General features: G+C 47.6%; 1 protein-coding gene across 4 annotated transcripts in view; it reads left to right on the forward strand.

Annotated features, from left to right (window-relative positions):
* The window catches only part of Tex26 (testis expressed 26), a 33186-nt gene extending 13562 nt beyond the window's left edge, over positions 1–19624 (forward strand). For 3 of the 4 annotated variants that reach the window (XM_052754574.1, XM_052754575.1, XM_052754577.1), the window contains 5 exons: positions 2568–2733; positions 5994–6138; positions 10032–10208; positions 12526–12687; positions 19339–19624. In XM_052754574.1, the coding sequence (XP_052610534.1) occupies positions 2568–2733; positions 5994–6138; positions 10032–10208; positions 12526–12687; positions 19339–19433 (745 nt within the window). In that variant the 3' untranslated portion in view covers positions 19434–19624. The remainder of the gene's footprint in view (positions 1–2567; positions 2734–5993; positions 6139–10031; positions 10209–12525; positions 12688–19338) is intronic. The other variant, XM_052754576.1, reaches the window with a different exon arrangement.
* The last annotated feature ends 4827 nt before the right edge of the window (positions 19625–24451 follow it).

Consider the following 24451-nt stretch of genomic DNA (forward strand, 5'->3'; position numbering starts at 1 on the left):
ACATTTTTTAGGGAAAATTATTAAAAGCAGATGAGGGAAGTGTAAAACAGTGTAAGTCTGACATGATTAGCAATAGCCAAGTAACGAAAAGAAAGGAACCTGTAAGTTTTCTGTACGCTGAGGAGTATTAGGGGAAGCAACATGGGCTGCCTGTGGTGTCACATGCCTTTAGTCTCTCAGTTCCAGGCCAGCCTGGTCTACATTGTGAGTTCCAGGCCAGCCTGGTCTACATTGTGAGTTCCAGGCCAGCCAGGGCTACATAAGGGGACCCTGTCTCAAAACAAACAAGTAGGTGATGTTCCCTAGTTAAGTGTTGCTATAAAGAACACCGTGCTAAACTTCTGAGAATACATAACAGCTACATTTCAAAGCCAGAGCTAGCCCTGCAAAGTGGCTCATGCCTGGGATCCCAGCACTCAGGAGGCTGAGAAAGATGGCTGGTGTGAGGCAAGGCTGTCTGTCTGTCTGTCTGAGGTCTCTCTCTCTCTCTCTCTCTCTCTCTCTCTCTCTCTCTCTCTCTCTCTCTCTCTTTCTCTCTGTATCAGGAACAACTTCATTGATTTATAACACAAAAAGATTGACTAAACTGCAGTAAATACTGCAAACTGTGATTAGATTAAAAAATAGAGCCGGGCGGTGGTGGCCCACGCCTTTAATCCCAGCACTCGGGAGGCAGAGCCAGGTGGATCTCTGTGAGTTCGAGGCCAGCCTGGGCTACCAAGTGAGTTCCAGGAAAAGGCACAAAGCTACACAGAGAAACCCTGTCTCGAAAAACCAAAAAAAAAAAAAAAAAAAAAAAAAAAAAGGATTAAAATACCTTGCCGAGTGATGAACACAGAATCCGAAAATCATCAAATAGCACATGATTCTTAGGAACCAGTTTTACGCAGTAATCTTGAAAAGTGTGACGGCCCAGAAAAGTCTAGTTATATTTAAAGCGAGCAGCAGCAGCTTGTACAGCTTCCTGAGCTCAGACTCGTCCTCCTCCCCAGCTAACGACGTTGCCCAGGGATTTTTTTCTTTTTAAGCTGAAAAACAAAAATGCTTATCTTTAAATACGTGAGGGGGAGAGCCATCTAAAGAACCCTGCGTGCTCTGCCATCTTCTTAGAAGCCTCTCCCTGAAGACTGTTATAGCTGGTAGGAGACAGGGATCCAGATGTTATTCAGCCGGGCTGCCTTTGGCGTGGAAATCTGCAGCATCCGGCTCAGCCTGTGGTACCCAGGCCCCAGCACCAACCTTTACTCTATAGAAACACCTGCCACAGAAGATGAGCCCTGGACAAGCGTGGAACCTGAGTGACAAGCAGATGTCCTTAAAAGCTCTCTGACCAGGGTTCCCCCAGTGAATGCTTTTCTCTCCCTTCCGCACATTTCTCGTAATTCCATAATTAAAGATTTCAGTTCATTCTTATTTTGTATACTGGCAAAAAAAAATACTTAATGGACGGTGGTATAAAATGTCTAGGAGCACACAGTATCTGGTGGTAATATCCAGTGATAATATCATGTGGGGGTGATACCCAGGGATGGTGCCATTTGGTGGTAATATCTGGTGATAATATTTGGTGACCTCTTTTTCAGCTGTGAGTTACAGTACTGGCAGCATGCATTTCACTGGAGACTTGCACACTGAAGAAGAGTACCCGGGGCTGGAGAGATGACCCAATGGTTATAGCACTGGCTGCTGTTCCAGGGGACCTGAGTTCAGGTCTCAGCACCTACATGGTGGCTCACAACCATCCATAACCCCGGTTCTAGGGGATCAATGCCCTCTAATGGTCCTCCTCAGGACCAGTATGTGCACATGCAGGCAGGCAAAACACCCAGACACGTAAAGCAAATTAACAGATGTTTAAAAGATAACAATATCACAATTCATACGTCTTTCCCTTTAACCTACAAGAATATTTCTCTAGAAAAAAAAACAACTTTTGTACAGGAGAATATACTATGGAACTCTTAAAAAACACTAAGATACATTTTAGACTGTTATTCTTCATTTCACTCTCTCTCTCTCTCTCTCTCAATTTACAAAATTGATTCTCTTAAGGGAATTTGAAAATTAAATAATATCTGACAAGTCTTAAGCCAGCAAATCTTTAAAAAAAATTGTAAAATACATAAAATAATTTGACACACATGTCATTGGGGAATGTGGTACTTAGTCTCTTTGACGGTTAATGTTGTCATCTTGATAAATCCTAGCATCACCTGGGAAACAGGTCTGGGGGAGTTCCTGGAAGGGGATTAGACTGGTTGCATGGATGGAGGTGGGAAGGCTCACCCACTGTGGGTGGCACCATCCCCTGGCTGGGACCCTGGACTGTGACCGTGGAGGAAGGAAGCTGAGCATCCATGACCCTGATTTCTGACTGTTGGTTGCTATGTGGCTGGCTGCTTCGAGACCCTGCCGCCTTGACCGCCCTGCCGTGGTGGACTGTGCTCTTGAACTGTGGGGCAGAAGAGACCCTTTCTCCCTTGGGTTTTTGTCAGGGTCTTTTGTCACTGTAACAGGAAGGACACCAAGGCAGCCCCTCCTCTAATCTCTACTTCTTGTTTCTGTAGTCCAAAGAGCATCAGAAGACTAGGATATACCTACTCACTTAGTGATCCTATTCTGAATCAGACACATTACAATGAAGAATATTCCTGGAAAACGTATGCTAAAGAAAAGATGATAAAAAGCGGAACTTCGAGAGGAATAAGGACCCATAAAGCTCATCTCGGTCAAGTAAGGCACTAGCTACTCATCTGTTGGATTTAATGCTGTCTTGAGCCTGTAAAAGCATTCCAAAGACTGTCTGTCTGTCTGTCTGTCTGTCTGTCTGCAGTGGCAAGAGTCATGCTCCCTTTGGACTGCCTTTACAGTCTCGTGTTCCCCCATATTTTTAGAGATCTGAAAAACTAAAGTGATACTCTGTAATATAAAATTAGCCGTGACCATGGGAACAGTTCAGCGGTGTTTAGTTCATTCATGTCATTGTGTGCCTACCAGCTCTACCTTGTAAAGCATTTTCTTCATCCCAGAAGGAAACCCCATGTCCGTTAAACAATCACCCTGGCAACCACCAATATGCGCTAAAAAAAAATTGTTGCATGTGTATATGTGTTTTGCCTTCCTGTATGGGTGCCACATGTTTGCCTGGTACCTGCAGAGGTCAGAAGAGGACACCACACGCCCTGGAAAATGGAGTTACAGATGGTTGTGAGCCTCCGGGTGTGGGTTGGGAATTAAACCCAAGTCCCTTGCAAGAGCAGCAAGTGCTTTTAACCACTAAGCTGTTTCTCCAGCTCCTCCCCATCCACTTTTGAGCTCTATGGATTACCTCTTCTGGATATTTTATATGAAAGGTCTTGTAGTGTGATTTTTGTGTCTGGTTTCTTCTATTTTGTAACACTTTCTGGGGTTTCTCATGTGATAGCAGCTTCAGTACTTTCCACAGTTGAATAATACTGCATGTGTACGCCACAGTTTTTTCATCCATTTATCCAGTGATCCGTCTTGGGTTGGTCCTACCTTTTGGTTATTGTGCGTAATGCTGCTACGAACAGGTGTGCAGCAGAGTGCTTGTGGTTAGGATCATGTTTTGGACACTCAATCCTTCCTGCCCTCTATCACTGCTGCTTCTCTTTAGAATTCCCTCTTTTGCCCCAAAGGAGCCTCTCTTCCATTTCCCCATGGCTCAGCCCAAAGAGCTATCGCGCCGCTTCCCCGGTGGATGGAGGTCATTGACCTCCTGCTGTGTTTTCCTGGCACAGTCTGGTCTTCTCCCATCACGAAAGCCTCTGTTGTAAAGGGTTTTATCACCCAGACTGCCACCTGGGTCGGAGCCACCTGGAGTTATCCGGCAGATGACGAAGCGGAAGAATGGATGATGCTGATGATTAAGCCGGAAGAGATGAAGAAAGACAGCATTCATATTTCTGACTTGTATGTGTGATGCTGATGCTGCAGAATGGGCTGGAAGGACTCTGTGTGGTGGCTGAAGGACAGGAGGAGACAGGAAAATACACTGGATGGAGGTCTGTCCATCAGGTGGATGAGTTGGAGATGTAGACCTGAGAATCAGAAGGACGTACACCATGACACATTTCATTTGCCTGTTCTTGACTTCCATTGGCTCAGCCATTAAGAGGCCTTGACACTCTTGCAGAGGGCCCAGACTCAGTTCCCAGAACCCACATGACAGCTCACAGCCATTCATAATTCCAGTTCCAGGAGACCTGACGCTCTCTGCTGACCTCTGAAGCACCAGATGTGTATGTATACACACACAGGCAAACACTCATACACAGAAAATAAAAATAAGTAAATATTTTTTTCCAAGCAGAGTTTGTATAGTCCTGGTTGTCCTAGAACTTGCTTTGTAGACCAGGATAGCCTTGAACTCAGAGATCTGCCTACCTCTGGTTTCTGAGTGCTGGGATTAAAGATGTGTGTTATCCTACCTAGCCTAAAAAAAATCAAAAATTAAAAGCAATGCAAAATAATTTGTTATATTTATTGAAAACGTATATACATACACATACATAAAATTTTCCTTTATCTAAAGTACTACTAAAGACTTTGAATTTTTTTATGTGTATAAGTATTTTGCCTATATGTACATCTGTGCACTATGGTACATCTGGAGGCCATGGAGCCCAGAAGGCATTAGATCCCTGCGAACTGGAGTTACAGGTGTCTGTGAGCTGCCATGTGGGTGTTGGGATTGGACCCTGCTGGGCACACCTCAAAGTTCTCCCACCATAGCCATTCTCTACCACATCAGCTGTGAGTGTGGGGCAGTGCTTGGGGCCTGGTGTGCTGGACCACGGAGCTCTCTGGCTGGTGGTACCACTTTCTGAGGGAGCTGGGAAACATGGTGACTTCTGCGTCACTGTTAGGAAGCACAGGCAGGGACAGCCTGAGGAAAGGAGGGACCTGATCTGGCTTAGCCTGTCATGGTTCAGCCCATGTTTTCCTGGCTGCATTTGAGAAAACATCATGACAGCGGGAGGGTAGGGCCTCCAGCCCATGGGATGGTGCTGCCACGTTCAGGTTCAGTCTTATCCCCTCAGGCAATGCTCTCTGGAAATGCCCTCCTGGACACAGAGGAAGCATCTCTCGGACGGTATAAAATCCAATCAAACAGACAATGAGGTTAACTGTAACAGACAATCACGAGATGAAGATGGGGGAGAGATGGAGGCGATTTCAGTGTGTATCGTCACTGGCTCTCTTAAATCCGTCACCACAGCGCTGCGGCTCTGGAAGGGAGGAAGCCTTTTCTCTATGACTCTCAAAGAGACACCAGACACTACCTCCGCTCCTTACAAACGTGTCACCAGGACCAGAATTAACATGCGTGTAGTCTATACAAGAGTTCTGCTCTCGACCTGCGAAGTTGACAGTCCTCTTCTGTTGTCGGGGTCAAAGGTCAAAACAAGCACACAAAGGGTGTCTGTGATGGTTGACTCTCCATCCTTAACCTGACTGGCTTTAGAATGGCGTCAGAGACATCCCACCCTGCGTGTCTGGGCGTTTGCTGAGAGATTTAACTGGGGAGAGAGGCACTCAGATGTGAGTGTTGTCAGTCCCTGGTCCTATACTGAATAAAAAGGGGCGGGGCGGGAGGAAGCTAGCTGAGCTCAGTTCATCTACCTCTAATTCCCAACTAAGGATGCTGTATGACCAGCCACCTCCCAATCTTGTTGCCTTGCGTTTCCCATCACAGTGAGTTATAACCTTCAAACCGTGACCTAAAGAAACCCGTCCTTAAGCTGCTTTCATGAGGTATTTGCCACAGCAAGAAAAGTAGCCAAGTCAGCACCTGTGTGATGGCCCGTGACGGCCAGGCCCCCTTGCCACGCTCTCTGTACAGGCAGCTGCGGTGTGGTCGCTGGTCATAAAGGCTTCCAAAGAATATGGACACACAAACACTCGTGTGTTCCGGACTCCATGAAGTGAGCCTTCGTGGACTCTTACTAAAACCGTGCTTGCATTGACAGGAATTCTTCCAGTGGACACTCCCTAAAGGGAAACCAGCCCACCCCCTCCCTTGGATAGAGGCTCCATCCATGGAAAAAGTCCGGGAGGCGATAGCAAATCAGTTTGTTTCCCATACCAAGAGGGACTTCGTGGATGTGGCTCAAGGTAAGCAGATGTCCCTCCTTTCCCTGGGCACGTGCCTGGGCAGTGGTACAGCACTGGTGAGTGGCATGGAGGGAGTCTTTCTCTCACAGGAACTCCCAAGCTAGTGCGGGACAAGAAATTTTACCAACAAAACCAGTCAGTTACAGAAAGGTACGCCTTGTAAGAAGTGTAGGTGGCTGGAGCAGGGCTCAGTGGTAGCATTTTTGATCCTTAGCACTGCAAAGCGAACAAGCGAATAAATAAATGTCCGTTGCTATGGCCATCTATCCCGATGGAGTCTAAAGACCTGAAAAGACTCCCATTAGCCAGGAGTCATAGTGAATGCCTGTAACCACATCTTTGGAAGCCAAGGCAAGAGGACTCGGAATTCAAGGTTAGCTTGACATGTGTAACAAGGCCCCGTCTCAAAACACAAAGCAGGGAGCAAAGGAAAGAGAAGGGATGAGAAAGAGGAGAGAAGAAGGAAGAGGGGATGGGAAAAGAAAAAGAAAAAGACACCCCTTCCCAGTCCCAGTGGGTGATGGGAACTAGACGTGTAGAGCCATGCCTGGAGATGCCTTCGTAGCGGGCAGCTGGTTTAAATGAGCGAGTGAGTGATGGTGTTTTCACAAGGATGCTTGTAGAACTAGAGGGCTGAGCACATGACTGCTGGGATTCCCAGAGTGAGGCTTCCCAGAATGGGGGTCAAGGTGGGGGGGGAGTGGGGATGTGGTGGTAGAGATGGGGAGCGGTGTTGAGGTCTTCCTGGCTGGTGTGCAGACTTTTGGTCGCCTCCCCTCTTTTCTCAGTCCATTATTCCACTCATTTTTCTCCCGAATCCTAAGTCCACAGCTTCTGTGACTCAGCTTTGCAGAGAATAAACTGTGAGTTAAGAGTTGTCTCGAGACTGGGTGAGTATTTGAGTCGTTACGTCAATCCGCCTCTGTGTGATGTTTTTATCTACGAGTTCATTACAATAAAGTGATTTTTTATATTATCTTCCTTTTCTTAAAAGGGGGAATGTCTGTGTTTTCTACTGTAGCAGAATACTGCTGTCTGGGCATTGTTGAATATGAATATCTGCACAGCTTTTGGGTTGAAGCCTTGGTCCCCAACAGGTGGCACTATTTTGAGAGATAATTGAAACTTAGGAGGTAGGGGCTTCTCTGGAGGAAGTAGGGTTGATGGGGATGGAACTTTGAAGGGCAGATCTTGTCCAGATCCTTCTCCATCTCTCTCTCTTTCCTGGCTGCTGTGGGGTGAGAATCTTGGCTCCACCATGTCCTGTCCACCATGATGCTCTGGCTTACCAAGGTCCAGCCATAATGGAGCCAGCTTGACCATAAACTGAAATCTCTGAAAATGTGATCCCAAATAAATATTTCTCCTGCAAATTGTTGTTCACAGTCCTGATGACTGACTAGCACAATGAGTACTTTATAAACCAGAGTTTGGCTCATGGTGCTGGAGGCTAGTAGGTCCCAGATACAGGGACTCCATCTGCTGAGGGCCTCGATGTCCTTAGAGGCTGGGGATGTTGGATCCCCTGAAGCTGAGTCATCGGACATGATGCTAGGGACCAACTTGGGTTTTCTGTAGGAACAGTAAGAACTCTTCACAGCTGAGCCATCTTCCTGGCTCCTCTTATCATGGGTTCTTTTCTGTTGTTCTTTATTTTAATCTTTCATATTTGGTCTAAGATCCCTCTCCAGAGGCCCTTGTTCACTCATGGCCAGTGGAGGACTTGGTAGCTAGAAGGAGCTTGGGAAATACTTGCTGAATGATAGAATGTATGAAAAACACTATTTTGGAGCTACACAGATAAAAGATTAAAGGACAATGCTATCTGTAGGCAGACATCATGGCTCCAGAAAAGCATTCAGAGCTCTGTATTCTTTACGAAAAGCATGTGTTTCTAGTCTGCTCAGTGTAAGCCAATCACCCTTGCTCCATGTGCAGGCAAACTCACGTCCAGTCTCCCTCCTGTGTTTCCCACCCTGTCAGATCCTAGCCTTCCCCAGGGCGCTGCCTTGGTTCTGGGTGCCGATGTCTCTCTTTGGATGGCCTCTTATCCAGCTCTCTTTCTTGGTATGTCCAAGTGGGTTTCCTGATGTGCAAGTCCACGTCAGCTCTGGCTTAAAACCCTTTGGGGACTCCTGCTGCCCTCAAGAGAAAAGCTAAACGACTCGGTCGATGTGATTTGTGTCATCTGGTCCTTGCCACTCTCCATCATCCTCCCCATTGGTCCCCACACTCATGGAGATGGTACTCAGCTGCCCGTCACACAGAGTCACCAGGCCCCCAATGCTGCCCGCTGTCTACACACACTACTTCACTCCTCTGCAACGCTTCATTTTTGATCTGCCATCTAAGTTAGGCTTTGGCTTCATTTCTGTCCCAGAAGCCTCTCTGATTCTAAACTTTGGATCTCTCTCTCTCTCTCTCTCTCTCTCTCTCTCTCTCTCTCTCTCTCTCTCTCATGTATATGTGTGTTTCTGTTATATTAACCTTTACAGAATTCGCCACACAATGCTATTGTGTGTTCATTTCCTTAATACTTTAAGCTTCTGAAGCAGAGAGACTGTGTTGTGGTTTTGAGTGAATTAAAGCGAATGAAGAGAGGAAGCACTAAAAAGTGGCTGTCTTCACATTCAGACTTAGAGAAGTTGGCTTTGATGAATTATAACAGCGAGTGAAGACAGCAGAAACAGTTCCCCTTGTTATACTCCATGTGCTCGTGTGCTAATGGTTCTGAATGGTCTTCTATATTTATTTTTAGATTGTGCCGTTCTGCGGAGCCTTAGTAAGTTTTGATTTTGAGACAAGATCTCACAACGTAACCCTGGCTAGCTAGCCTATAACTCACTGTGTAGACCAGGCTGGTCTCACACCTGGCCAACCAACATTTTTTCATCATGGTTCCACTGGGGCTCGAACCTAAGACCGTCAGCATGTAAAACAGATGTGATCACCATTACACTATGGAACTCAAAGAATGGAATGCTCCGGGAATTCGTGTTGATCTTAATGGAAGCCAGTATCTCGGGTGGAGGGTGGGGGTTAGTGTGACTGACTGGTAGTTGTGTCTCAGTTAACAATGGAAAAGAAATCTGGAGGCTGCCAGCCTCACTTTAAAGGGAATGAGAGCTTCCGGCTTGGTGAGGTTGCTTTGAAGACACAGCCTCCCATCTGAGATAGGCCTGAGGGAGCCAAGGAGCATGACCCCGGCCAACACATACACATGACCGAGGAAGAGTGAATCCACACTGTGGAGGAATTTAGCGGAAATGTTTTGAAGAAATAATAATGCTATTGCCCACTAACGACAATGGTGCCCCTCAACCCTCTGTCAGTAAGGGACAAACTTTTAACTTTTTCCCAACAGTGGGATGATATCCCCCACTCCACCTAGGGCTGCCAATTTCAACAAATAAAAGCAAGAGGCTGTCCAGTTAAATTGGAATTGTGGTCTATTGCAAATAATGAATACGTCTACATAGTCACACAAAAATTGAAAGTATTCACTGTTTATTCAGATTTAATTGAGAGTCCTGTTTCACACAGCAGCTCTGGCCATACTCCAAATGCCTCCCTCTGGTTTGCCTAGGAAGACCTCAGCAGGGTCGTTGCTGGTGCCTGTGCCCACCAGCATGCTTCTAAGGGCTCTCCTCACGGCCATGAATATCTAGCCATTCAAAAACTACTTCTGGCCAGTCAAGCCTAAACTCCCACGTTCAAGAGTGGAAATGGTTCCTTGGTTGAAGCACTCATAGAGCATACCAACTATACCTCTAAACTCAGCAAGAGTCCGTTTCCACAGAGCGTTGGAAGCTACTGGCCAAAGCAAGATTCAGCGACAAGCCACTCAGAAACAGTCCAGAAGGGGTAATCACTGTCTTCCCGTCTCACCCTAGCTAAGAAGACCATGAAAAAGTTTCCCACGTCCCTGGACTGGAAAGCGTTCCTTCCCCGACCTCTGGACACCGAATTCCGGCACCATTACCAAATTCCAGCTAAGATTCCTGAATTGCAGGATTTTAGTTTCAAATACGGATGCTACTCAGGCCTGCCTGTTGCTTCCCAGGGTCTGGGTAAGTAAGCCTTTAGGGATTCCAAATGCACAGCGAGCCACCAGGCCTCTCTGCCTGACACACAGAAGCCCACACCGTGGCGCTGACTTTTGGAAAGGAGTTTTGTTCTTAACTGACAAGGAGGAGCATGGGTCTGTCTCTAATATTACCCACTAGCAAAGGGACCGAAGTGCAGGGCGGGAGGGAAGTAGGAGCTGGAACTTCTTTTTTAATGTGTATGGGTGTTCTACCTGCAAGCGTGTCTGTGTAGCACATGTATGCCTGGAGGGACCAGAAGAGGGCGTGGGATCCCCTGGCACTGGAGTTACAGCTGGTTATGAGGCACCATGTGAGTGCTGGAAATTGAACCTGGGTCCTCTGCAAGAGCTGCCAGTGCTCTAATCACTGCGCCATCTCTCGAGCCCCTGTACCTGGGATTTTTGATCTGCTCTGGCATTCAGTGTGCAGAATCAGTTGTGAATTGCACATACATTGTGATTGGACGATTTCCACTTATTCTGGCCACTCTGCCTGGTTGAGGTCTCTGGCCACTCACTGTTCCTCCATCTTCAGGTTCCCACCTTTGGGTTCCACCAAGGCCTGAGACCTGAAGAAGTTGGCAGAGCAGCGGGTTTTGTTTTTTTACAAACAGCAGTTGTTGCTGTGGCTTGACCTCACCTTGCTCCAAGACTGATTGGTGCAGAAGGCCCTGGCAGCCAGTGATTGGTGCAGAAGGAAGGCCCTGGCAGCCAGTGATTGGTGCAGAAGGCCCTGGCAGCCAGTGATTGGTGCAGAAGGCCCTGACAGCCAGTGATTGGTGCAGAAGGCCCTGGCAGCTGGTTTTGATAGCGGCCATGCAGAATGTCTGAGCTGCTGTAGTTCCCCAGCTCAGGGGGAGGGACCTGGGAATCTCAGGAGACTGCCAGCTTAGGCCTTAAATTGATGGCACCCTGCCAGGGTGGAGCCGTGGTTGGAGTCAGGAGCCTGCCCTACAATGACGGGATTAGAATCACTTGAGACTTGTCAACCACTCAGCCATTTCTGACGGCGCCCCATAAGCGTTCTCAGATTCAGTTCTCATGCTGACCTAGCGAGCCTTCGTGATCCCGATTCCTATCCCTTTTGATAGGAGTGTTTTTACGAGTTCCATCACCGGGCAACCTACTTGTTAAGAAAATGACTCGGCAGGTTAGGGAGCTGGCTCAGCGGGTTAAAGGTGCTTGTAGTCAAGCCTGATGGCCCATGTTCAGTAAGTACCCCAGCCCCACGTGACGGAAGGACGACACTGACTTGTGGGTCATGGGAGGAGCGACCCACCTTCGCTGAGGGCTGACGCCGTCCCTGCTTATACACCCCGGGCAATGCTCCACACTCCAAGCTGTACCCTCGTTATCTGATATCCCAACTGCCTGAAACTTCTCACCACTGGGAGATTCCTTCCTAAGCTTGTGGCCGCTAATTTTGTTTCTTCCCAAGGAGGTTAATGAGTAGAAATTCTCTACCCTCTGGAAGTCACAGGGTAGAAGAATTCTGAGAACCATAGGGCAGAGGAATCTCAGTGTTCTTTCTCAGCTAAAGCACTTTTCAGACCCTGGCATTCTCCTCGGGAGGGGGGCGGTATTGAGATTTCTTGTCCAGTCTGTTCCTCACATTTGGTCCCTTAAAAGGGGGGTGCCTGGGACTGGGGACAGTATTTAAGGTGTTTGTGTTTTTACAAAAGTTGAGCCACTTGTAAAAAAAAATCACTTTTTAAAACATCATATCTTCATTATTGAAAATTATAACTCCACAAATCTCAGAATCCAAATTAGTCTAATCATAATTCATATCCAATATGAGTAGCTGGAGTTGCCTGCCCTCTGACTTCTTCTAGTCTGAATGGACAGCACATGTTTGCTGTACAGGCCACCATTCTTCTAAAATGCTCACCCTAAGGCTTCCTACGTCACTGGAAATGGGTCTCTTCACATGCTCCTCTGAGGATGCCCGGAGATGTCCTGAGAGAAAACAAAACTTTTACAAAGTCCGTTTATCAGGAAGCCAGCGGCAAACATTACCCACGATGTTAAGAGCAGAACTCACAAAGAGCTGACTCTCTCACAATGGTGCTCACACTCAGCCTTCGGGCCGTGTCTCCCACACCTCCCACTTCCAGCCTCACCAGCCACAGCAGCTTGGCACAGCCCCTAAGTCATCGGTAGGGTGTCTACGTAGCATCCCGGTAAGGATGCTGAGGACGGTCCGGGCTGGGCTTGGGTGGGAGGGGTGTGTTCGAACAAGGCCGGGCATTCTGCTCATCGACAGCCTGTGCGTCTTGTCTGCCCCTGTGTGCCCGCAGTGCCCTCTGTACTGCACAGCTACATCCGGAACCAGGAGCGTACAAAGCAGCAGACCACGTATGAGAACGACTACGGGAAAAACTGCCTGGACTTCTTGATGATCTTAGACTCATTCAGCCCCTCCCAAATCAGCAGGTACCTGGAGAGTGTTTCCAACAAAGGTAAGGGGCCTCAAGTCACCACTTCATATGTCCATCAGTGTAGTGAACGCCTTTCTTAATATGCTGTTCTTATTCCTAATAAGCTGTTCCCGTTTTAACCATTGGTGTTGAATATAATAACCAAACCAAACAAACAAACAAAATCCCCCCAAAGGACGAACAAACAAAAAGACAAAGACCACTGTCTTAGCTAGGGTTTCTATTGCTGTGAAGAGACACCATGACCACAGCAACTCTTATAAAAGAAAACATTTAATTGGGGCTGGCTTACCGTTCAGAGGTTTAGTCCATTATCATCATGGCAGGAAGCATGGCAGCCTGCAGGCAGATGTGGTGCTGGAGAAGGAGCTGAGAGTTCTACATCTTGATCCACAGGCAGTGGGAAGGGACAGTGAGCTATACTGGGCCTGGCTTGAGCATCTGAAACCTCAGAGTCTTCCCTCAGTGACACGCTTCCTCCAACGAGGCCACATCTACTGCAGCAAGGCCACACCTCCTAATAGTGCCACTCCCTATGGGCCCATGAAGGCCGTTTTCTTTCAAACCACCACACTACTTAAAAAAAAAAAATCCCAAAGTGCCATGCAAACCTTGATCATTGGAAACTTACTTTCCTAAGAGGCACACCAGAGACCCTTGTTCACATAGCTCTGTCTTATGCGTCTGGTCTCACTGCACGGGTGGTTGAGCTGTGTGTGCTGGGGTGACTGACCTCCCTCCAGTTGGCTTTTGTACTGTCTCACAGTTTTGCTGTGTTTTGTTTACGCTTTATTTCCTGTTTAGTTGTACTTTTTTAGTGGCAGGCTGTTTACACACAGGAATCCTATTTCACACCCCCGAAGATCAAGTGCCATCTCAGGACAGGGTGGAGTTGTTCCATGTAACAAGCTTATCAGACCAGCTCTAGGATGTCCGGTAACCTGAGAAAGTATAAAATGTCACCAAGGGAACAAGGGAGCCTGAGGACAGGAAGCAGTCCTTCCTTGTGTGTGTGTGTGTGAGCTCACAACCACGGAAGGTGAATTCCTATGCCACAGATGTGCTGTGTCCACTAGAAAACACACTAATTTCAAGGAGGAAGTAAAAGAAACACAGGAAGAGGGTGTAATATTTTCAGGTTCCTAAGACACCTCTTACACCCGACTTTGTGCACGAGGCAGTGTGGGGTGTGGGGCCACCAACCACTTCCTTTTCTGTGACCACGCTTATGCAGCAGACGGCTCCCAGTTGCTCGCTCTTCAGTGGTACCCTTCCACCTCACCCCACTCTGCGCCCCCTCCATCCCTAATCACCGCTCCTCACCCCTCCCTTGCCAAAGAGTTAACTCTAAAACTGACTCTCCCCTCCGGCCGCCCCCGAGATCTCCTGCTCCACACCGGACTTCAGCCCTCCTGTGTGCGCATGCACGGAAGCGGAAGGAGAACACGGACCTTGGAAGTACCCCCTTTTCTTTCCATTGTGCTCTTCCTCTCCTGAATCAGAAGCTCACTCTTTGGCTGGGCTGGCGACCAGCAAGCTCCTTGGGAGTCATTAATCTTGGTGTTCCAGTGCTGGGATTATCGCCACTCGAAACCCTGAGTGGCTTTCTTTATGTGGACAATAGGAATTCAAACTCGGGTCCTTTATGCTTGCAAAGTAAGTGGTTTTACCCACTCAGCCGTTGCTCTAGCCTTTCAAATGCTTTTAAGGATGGAACACACACACACACACACACACACACACACACACACACACACACACACACACACACTCCAAGAAGAGGAAACAAGTGCCCGGATGTTGGACGTCGGGGGAAACAGGCTAACCAGCTGCTTTGCCTCCCATGGAAGCAGAAGCGTGTTTTCTCCTGGGAGTCTCATTCCTCTCAACAGATGCCTCAAGGCCAGGCTGTCTCTTCAGGAGGAACTGAGAGCCTTCTGGAAGCCTGCTGCGCAAGTCCCTGAAGACACAGGGGAGTCCAGCAGCAAAGCCAAGCTGCCTGCCTGCCTGCTCTCTTCACCATGTTGGTGTAAATTGTGTAAAGCTACTCTCTGCATTTGCAAAGCGCTCACTTTACCTCTAAGAGTCACATCCCTTGGGTCCACAGAGGGAGGAATTCTGCTTCCTCCCGAAGGTGCTGACATCTGCCCAGGGATCCGGGACCAGATGCAGCCATCACAGGGGCCAGACATCTGGTTTCCCACTCTGTGTGTGTGTGCAGTCTGAGGCTTGACCTTGCTGCCTAGGAGTGAGCTGGAGGGCCGAGGTGGGAGGCTCTGTTCTCCCTAGGGAAGATGAACTTTCCAGGCAGTGAGATTTGTCCATCCAGTCAGCATTCCCTCTCCTAGGCCTCCCAGTAAACCAACCAGGTACCTCTGGGATAAGTTAGGCTTTTGTTTCTTTGGTTCTTCAAGGCAGCATTGGGGGCAGATGCCGGAAAGCACACGGGTGGCCCGGAGCTTTAGCTGTCTCACGATGCCCCCGGCTGCTGGAGAAGCCACCTTATCCCAACTCCAATACCCTCACCCATCGGTGCAGCTGTTAGGGGGCGCTGGCAAGTGGGAGGTTCCCTTAAAGCTTTTATGCAGCAAACCTCTCCTCATCTTCTAGTGTCAGGGATGATGGGAATGCCCGGCACATCCCAGCAGCATTTTCACAGCGGGCTCAGCTGGATTTCAGAATGAAGAGACCTGAGATGTCTTAGGCTCACTTATTATCGGCTCAGCTTAAGTCATGTGATTGGATTATCTTGTGTGAGCAGTCAGCTTTTGTGGACTAGGAGACCCGAGCAGTGGTATTTTTATTGGAAAGAGAAAGATAGGGAGGGGAAGGGGGAAGGAGGGAGGGAGGGGGACAGAGAGAGGCAGAGAGCGAGAGCGCGAGAGAGCGCCACAGCGAGAGACACTAGTCTTCCCCCTAAGTAACACCCCAGGTTGGGGTGGGAGGCATGGCAGACTGAGGAAGGGTAGAGGAAACCGCAGAGCTGGAGAAGGAAGAGAGACAGGGAAAGCAGGCCGCTGTGTCCAGGAACCCTCTGCCACCACTGTTTGGTACAAACGTCTCTCCTGTGAAATCTGAAATCCTGTGAGCACCCACGGGACCACTGGTGAAAAATTCCACACCTTACTTCACACTAAGTGTCACAGTTACAGCGCAGGCATGTGAAAAATGTTGCACACTATTATCCCAGGCTTGTGTCTGCAAGCCATACAGGAGACAGAAGCAAATTTTGTGTTTAGACTGGGATCCAGTCTCCCAGAGACCTCACCACGTATATGCCCATATTCCCAAATCCAAGAAAAATCTGAAACATTTTGAGTTCTGAGCATTTTGGAATAGTGATGCTTAAACCCATATTGAGCTTGTTTCTAACTCAAGAAGCTTGGACTGTGTTCTTCAGTGGACAATCTATGTTCAGAATTCTTTTATCCTGAGTTGGATTCCAACAACTTGGAAGCTGACAGTTCCTGCATTTGTCATCCGCTGGGAAAAGCCCTGTCTTCTGCCCACTCTCCTCCCACGCGAGTGATAAAATTATCTGAAATCTGGTTTTCGCTATATCTTTAAGATATGACTGCTTCCCTATTTTTTACACCAATATAAAATTTGTAAGGTGTTTCTCTCAAGCCTGCAATTCAGAATTCAGAATGCATGGGTTGGGGCTGGAAGGGTGGCTCAGTGGTTGAGAGCATTGGCTGCTCTTCGAGGATCCGGGTTAAATTCCCAGCATCCATCTGGCAGCCCACAACCATCTCTAACTCCAGTTCCAGGGAATCTTCCACCCTGTTCTGACCTCTAGGGGTACTGCATGCACATGGTACACAGACATACATACAGGCAGAACACTCTTAAACATAAATAATTTTGAAAAGAATGCATGTATTCAAACCCATCCTATTAGGGAACTCACTGTGCAGTGGGGAAAGACAGAGGCCTAAGTATAATGACACATACCACCATGAAAGAAATAGTTGATTCTAGGAAAAGCCTGTGCGGGGTGCTGTTAGCCCTAGGTCCACAGCAGGTGAGAGGCAAGTTCTCAGGTCAGCATGGTCCTCACATCAAGGAGTGACAGGGCCGCTCCAGCAGAGAGAATTGGAACAACAGAACCAGAATATTTGTATGAAGGGGATTTATTGGATTGCTGTACAGGGTAGGGGCTGGGTGGTCCAACAACAGCCACCTGGAGATAAAGAGAACAAGACAGCTGCCCGATCCAGGAAGTGCCCAATCAGCACTCCCAGTCGGGAACCACATTAGGTCCAGACACTCTCTGGAGAGTCTTGGAGTCTATGCCGGAAGGACAAGTCCGCACAGGATGGCTGCAGCAAGACAGACACACCAGCTCAGGAAGAGGCGTTGACCAGCACCTGCTGGCTGCTTCCTCTCCAGACTTCTTCTTATCCAAGTCGTCCTTTGGAAGATACCACCCTCACCGAGGGCAGCCTCCCCTACTCCCCCACCCATGGGTCGATCTCTGGAAGCACCCCAACAAATCCACAGGCACGGCTGAATTCAGTCAAGTTGTCGATCGTCATCAACCACCACAAACGTAACCAACACAGCTGTCGAGCACAGCGGGCCTTCTGAGCAACTTGGCTGACACTGAGTTTGATGGACACCGGGTCATCTTGTTTTGGCTAATGTGTGCCCAGTTTGATTCACTCTCGACGCACGTCTTCATTATGAGAAGGGCATTTTGTTGCTTCTATACTTAAGTATAAACTTCAAAACTACAGACAAGCTGAAGGAGGAACAGACTGGGTGACAGCAATTAGTGACATGGAACATACAGAATTCCCACATGCAGGGGAATGACAAATTGAGGAATCACTCTGGGAAGAGCTCTGATGGCATCTTACAAATTTAAACATACGCCTATATCTTGACTTAGAAATTCTACTTCTGGATATTGGCCTGTGAGAAAAGAAGGTGTGCAGCCACCAAAGGACTTGTACAAAAATATTTATAACAATTTCATTCTTAATATTCCAGAACTGGAAACAGTCCCCATCTCCATCAACAGGAAAAAATGGAAGAAGTTTGATATTTTAACAACTTGGCAATAAAAGGGAGCACATTCCTGATGGAGAACACAAAATGTACAAACTCAAAAGATGCTGAACCACAACATCAAAATCCAAACATTAAAGACGAGCTCTTGTATGATTCCATTTATGTGAAGGTCCACAGCGGGCAACTCTCATCCACGGTGAAAGAAACGGGAGCAGAGGCTGTCTTGGGGTCAACAGTGTTGCCTGGGAAGCATGGAGAAGGGCTTCCTGGGTGGTGGAAGTCAACTCTAAGTGGGTGCGGCTCATCGGTGTACACAAGTCAACGGACGAACATTGCATGGAAGGTCAGCGGATTTTGTTCCATGAGAGGCGCCCCTGAGTTGAAAAGGACTGAGATCAAGGAAGAGATAAGATGGAGCAGGAATAGCTCACAAATAAATGCAAATGTAACTATCGAGGACACAAACTCCGTGTACACACTGTGGAAACAGGCTAGCCTTGGCATCACACAAAGAGGCACAAACACAAAGTGGCCCAGCGAGGCAATTTGTTTTTGTAAAATATGTAGGCTGTGACCCAAACTGAGCTAGCAAGCACCCAAGGCCAGTGTGGCCTCTGTCTTTCATCGCTAATGCAGGGGGGACTTGGTGGTTCCTCTCTGGCTGTGTCTACTTTTGATTGGAAAGTGGCATAAGGAAATGGAGAAGGAGCGAGGCACTCCCAGCTGTCAAGTTCTGGGAATGTGGCGGGGCTTTCCCGTGAACAAAGTTTTACCGGGTAGAGGAGTTAAAACTTTTGAATTCCTCTGCATGAATAGTTTACCAGGTGGGAGAAATTTATGGTATATTGGTCCTTGGTGGGCTAGCTATGTTTGATGTTATTTTTTCTCACAACACACACACACACACACACACACACACACACACACACACACACACACAGCCTTGATCTATGGGTCTCAGCTGGCATTGTGACACCGAGCAAGAGGATGACTGACCATGGCGGATGACAGTTCTGGGCACGAAGAGTTTCACAGTTCCACCCTATGTGAATGCTGTTAAGACTGGGGAATCGCAGGTGTTCAGAACCAGACAGGACTCTACTTCACAGTCCAGGAGTTAAAGGGCTTCCCAAAGGTGGGCAGGTAGGACTCAAGGCCAGCAAAGGCCACCAATGTTGGGTAGAGAGAAAACAGCCCTGAATTCTACACAGCGTTCAGGGCAGATCCCCATTTTCCTCACCACTGTTTATTACTGTGCACCCTAGAAAGGCAGATAAGGCTGCTAATTAATGAACGTCACACATTAATTTAATATGTGATATCACACACAGTGGGCTCAGCCCTCCAAACAGTGCAGGGTGAGTGTGGTGATCTGCATTCAGAGATGAGGGACAAGACGTGGCTTAGATAATACTTGCTGGCGCAGAACTGAGCTGTGGGCCTGTGTCCTTCGCAAGCCCATGCCCTTTCCCGTGAGCACGCTGATTCACTCTGAACGGGTAGGGCACCATGCCTCTCTACACCGTACATAGTACCCTCAAATCATACTTTCATATCAAACTTGGGAATAACGTCCTCCTTCCAGAGATTTGCTTCCTCGGAGGATTTTGCTGTTTGGTGTTTGTGTAGGAAACCTCTGCTTTTCTTTATTGGCAGACAGGCAAATTCTGGATCGCTTCATCCGATCTCACTGTGACGCCAATCAGGGGGCAAACAGGAAAGGACAACAAAGTTGCTCGAAGAGACCCTGAGGCCAGCGACGTGCCCAGCTCCACCCAGTCGTTTCCTAATCGTCAAGGAAAACGAGGTGAACTTGCTCGAGTACACTGCGGCAGTGTGACTGTGTATGTTCTGCTGTGTTCTGTTTTTAAATGAAACCAATTAAAGTTACACACTGCCCTGAGGACATAGCTTTAGCTGTGTCCCATGGGTTTTGATGTCACGTGTTTTCTTCTTTTTATTTATTATTTTTTTTATAGCTTTTGGTTTCAATTTTGAGTTCCTCTGCAGAGAAGTTCCAACTTCCCAACAATGAAAATATTTTAAAGAGCCTGGCGGTGGTGGCGCACGCCTTTAATCCCAGCACTCGGGAGGCAGAGGCAGATGGATCTTTGTGAGTTCGAGGCCAGCCTGGTCTACAGAGCGAGATCCAGGAAAGGCGCAAAGCTACACAGAGAAACTCTGTCTCAAAAAAAAAAAAAAAATTTAAAGATGTTTCCATTGTTGATTTTTGTTTTGAATGCTGTAAAAAAAAAAAAAAAACCAACATCCACTTTGGGGAATTCTTCAAAGCTTTGGTGTGTGTTGTTAACCCAACATGTGATTATACCTTACAAGAATATATGAGAAAAACTCATTTATGTACTTCTGAAATCCTTAACTGTATTCTTCAACTGTCAAGTTCTGAAAAAATATTAAAAACATCAGACAAGCCAGGCAGTGGTGGCACACGCCTTTAATCCCAGCACTCGGGAGGCAGAGGCAGGAGGATCTCTGTGAGTTCGAGGCCAGCCTGATCTACAGGGTGAGATCCAGGACAGGCACCAAAGCTACACATGGAAACCCTGTCTCAACCCCCCCCCCAAAAAAAATCAGACAATAAACATAGTCTCGTCAATCTTTCCCTACATTTTGGGGATTTCTTTCATTAAAAGAAAAAGGTTTTATTTTATGTGTATGGGTGTTTTGCCTGCAGGTATACAGGTGGACAATGTCCACACACCAGCAGTGTCCTGGAAAGCCAGGAGAGGGCATCTGATGCCCTGGAACTGGAGTTACAGCCCTGTGGGTGCTGGGATCTGAATCCCGGTCCTCTACAAGAACAGCCCGTGCTCTTAACCGCTGAGCCGTCTCACCAGCCCACCCCGCTCTATTTTTGACCGTGGGATTATGCGAAGCGCCTCTGCTGACTAACTTTCCCGTTACATTGTCCTTTTTAAAAGCTTGGTTCGTGTTTTCGGATCGAATTGCATTTGAATTGCTGTTAACATCGCGTTCATCTGTTTCTTTTTCCTTTGCATTTATTCAGCGCGTTCTCCTGCCACACACTCTCTCCTGTCTTAACTTCCAGTCCGTTTTTCCCCCTTTGTAAATTTTATGTGTGCGGGTGTTTCGTCTGCACATGTGAATGTGACCATGTGAGTGTTTGGCAGCCTCGCAGATCAGAAAAGGGCACTGGATCTCCTGGAACTGGAGTTAGAGATGGTTGTGAGCCACCATGAGGCTGCTGGGACCTGGGTCCTCTGCAGTGCTCTAACCACTGAGCTCTCTCCAGCCCTCAGTCTGATTTTGTAGCTTGCTTTCAGGGACTGTCTAGAAAGACTTCTTTGCTTAGGTTTTGCCTTTTAATGTGGCGACTGTGTCTTTTGATGCTAGAATTTACTTCGCCCCACAGTGATAGTGACGCTTTATTCGCTCGATTTTAGGTCTTCTATATCAGTATTGCTGTCTGCCATTCTTGCTCTTCCAATTTTCTAATTTTCTCTCCCTTTTATGCATGCAACTTTTCATTTTCATCCTTTATCACACATTATTATTACTACATTTAAATTTCTCCACCCAAACATATATGTAAACTACATAACCCCTATATTCTCAATGACCCTTGTTTACTGAGAAAAATTTTTCTCATTTTGTTTTCTGCCTCTGACTCCATTCCCTGCACACACAGCAGGAACTCACCGTTCCCGTTTAGATGCCGAGGTAGTTCAGAATTTGTTTTATTAGAGATTCTTTCTCTGTTTAAAATTGAAGTCATGGGCGTTTGATACAGTCAATCACTTACCAATGTGGTCCATTATACATAGCTATCACTGCTTCCCACACCCTCTTATTTCTACATACCACGAGCTGCATGTTCTGATTTACACTCTTTGGAGGGAAAAACCTCTGGGGGCAGTACTCCAAATCTTACTTGTTCAAGCACAACCTAGAACTCACTCTGTAGACCAGGCTGGCCTTGAACTCACAGAGATCCATCTGCCTCTGTCCCTGGAGTGCTGGGTTAAAGGTGTGTGCCAACCATGCCCAGTTTATATTTTAATTTTAATGTTTCCCTTTTCCCTCTGTATGTTTCTTTAGGTTAACCCATGTTATTATTATTTTTTATTACATCATCCTCACCTTCATATCGACTTGTTTATGTTGCTTATCTAGTTATTGGTTGCCCCTGTTTCTCCAGGATACATCTTGAATTAATCAGATTTTGTACCAAACAACATTTCTCCAAAAGTTTTTCAAGGTCCTTTACCTGTATGCACCTGATTCCCCCATGCTTAGCCTTTTGCTAATGTTATGTTCATTTTATTTTTACATGGGGTATAAATAAATGTTTCTGTGAATTTTAGACAGATAATTTAAGCTAAGTTAGGTATTTACGTATTTACAGTACTTAACATTTAACATCCTTCTAGCCCTCTTCCTTCTGTGTGTAGATCTGAGCTTGTGTGTCACCGAGTTCCTCTTCCGGAAGAACGTGTACCTACTAGTTTCATACCTTTTCTTCCTGGTCGACCCTTCCTGTGGCGCTATTAACCTAGTCAGAAGATGGCGTGAGTTTAAGGCTAGTTGTTGGGGTTCCCATCACCACAGGCTTCAAGTTCTCCTCACTTTGTGTTTCCCCAAAAACGCCATTGCTCCTTTGTTCATGAAAGGAGTTTTTCCAGCCGCAGAGTTCTTTTCCAACAGGTTTTATTCTTTCAGCCACTGATGCTCTGCTGCTGGTGTCTTTTCCAAAACAGAATGTTCTGGAATCCTCGGTTCCTCCATGTGTCTGTTTTCTCTTATTGCCCTTCCAGATTTCCATCTTTTGTTTTCAGCATTTTGAATCTGCTGTGAAGTGTTTCCTCTCTCTGGTCGGCGTTGGTACGCATCCTGCCTGTTGTTCTCTGAGCTTCCTAGAACAATCATGGATGTCTGTCATTAACTTTGGAAAGTCCTCAGCCTGTGTCTTCAAACAAGTCCTCCACCCTGTTCCATTTGTTCCATTTGATGCTGTTACACAGTTCTGGAGTGTTCCCCCCCCCCCCGATTGATTTTTGCTCTTTATACTCCAGTTCAGTGGACTTCTATTGAAGCATCCATTGAGTATCTACTGTGGACACTGGTTCTTTCTTATCTGAATCAAGTCTACTGTTCGGGCTTCAAAGGAGTTCTTCATCTCTGTTGCCGTATTTGTATGATGAACATCTCTGTGCCTGTCTTTCTGTGGATCCCAGCTCTACTGAAATGCATTTGATGTTACACGTTGTCCGTGTTTTCATTGGAGATGTCAGCATTTTAATCAGAATTCATTAAAAAGTTAACGTCTGGGCCTGAAGAGATGGCTCAGTGTTTAATAGCACTGGCTGCTCTTGAAAAGAACCAGGATTCAGTTCCCAGCACCCACAGGGCAGATCACAACCATCTGTAACTCCAGCTCCAGGAGTCCAACTCCCTCTTCTGGCCTCCTTAGGTACTGCACTCATGTGGTGCATATACACATGCAAGCAAGACACTCATACATGTAAAATAGAATGAAATCTAAAACACTAAAAGTAAAATTTGAAAAACTGTGCCATGGCTGCTTTGTGTCTCAGTGTGCTGTTCTTGTTTCCGGTCACATCCACAGCCTGCTTCTTTCACACAGGGAAATGCTACATAACAAGAATAGCACCCCCAAACCACATGGTTTTCATACCTAAAACCCCATACCACAAGATACGTGCAGACCCAAACCTTCATATAAACCCTCAAAATAGATGCCTGGTAGCCCAGTTGTCTGAGTCCCCATTGCTCGGGTGCTCAGAAAGAGGGACCAGTGCAGGTTCGTGTGCAGCCTCCTGACACTAAACCAGAGGACGCCCCTCAAGCCCCCACCCACGTCATTCCTTATGTCTTGGGAAGGAGCTTTACTGTCGTGCCAATGGCCTTCTGGTCTTGTGAAACTTCAGTGGGAAGCTGAACTCCAGGCATCCTGTCATCCCTTTCAAGGGAAAACCCAGAGACAGGAAAGGGCTTTGCTTCCCCCAAACTGCCTTTTCTGTAGGGTTGCAGGCCACAGCCAGCTGCTTTCCTTCACAGTCACCTTCCTGTCTAACTCAGTGACCAAGGGCTGATGGCATTTATCCGTAGGTGGTTAGATTCAACACTGGGACAGTTTATCTTAAGTGTTGTGGAATATTACTTTAAGATGTGTTACATTTGTTTATGCTGTGGAACATTAGTTTAATGATGCAAAGATGGGTTGCATTCTTTTACGTTGCATTTGTTTAACTCTGTAAAGCTGTGTTGCTTTGCTAAAACACCCGATGGTCTAATAAAGAGCTGAACAGCCAGGAGCGAGGCAGGAAAAAGGATGGGTTAGGCTGGCAGGCAGAGAGGATAAACAGAAGGAGAAATCTGGGAGGAGAAGAGAGAAGATGAAGGAACAAGAGAGGAAGGAGGAGGACCTCAGAGGCCAACCACCCAGCCACCCAGCCGCCCAGCCGCCCAGCCGCCCAGCCGCCCAGCCGCCCAGCCGCCCAGCCAGCCAGCCGCCCAGCCGCCCAGCCGCCCAGCCGCCCAGCCGCCCAGCCGCCCAGCCGCCCAGCCGCCCAGCCAGCCAGCCGCCCAGCCGCCCAGCCGCCCAGCCGCCCAGCCGCCCAGCCGCCCAGCCGCCCAGCCAGCCAGCCACACAGCCGCCCAGCCAGCCAGCCGCCCAGCCGCCCAGCCGCCCAGCCGCCCAGCCACCCAGCCACCCAGCCAGACACAGAGTAAGAAGGAAGGGAAAGATATACAGGAATAGAGAAAG

This window comes from Peromyscus californicus, unplaced genomic scaffold (assembly GCF_007827085.1).
Source record: "Peromyscus californicus insignis strain IS unplaced genomic scaffold, ASM782708v3 Scaffold_2__1_contigs__length_46816999, whole genome shotgun sequence".
NCBI lineage: Eukaryota > Metazoa > Chordata > Mammalia > Rodentia > Cricetidae > Peromyscus > Peromyscus californicus.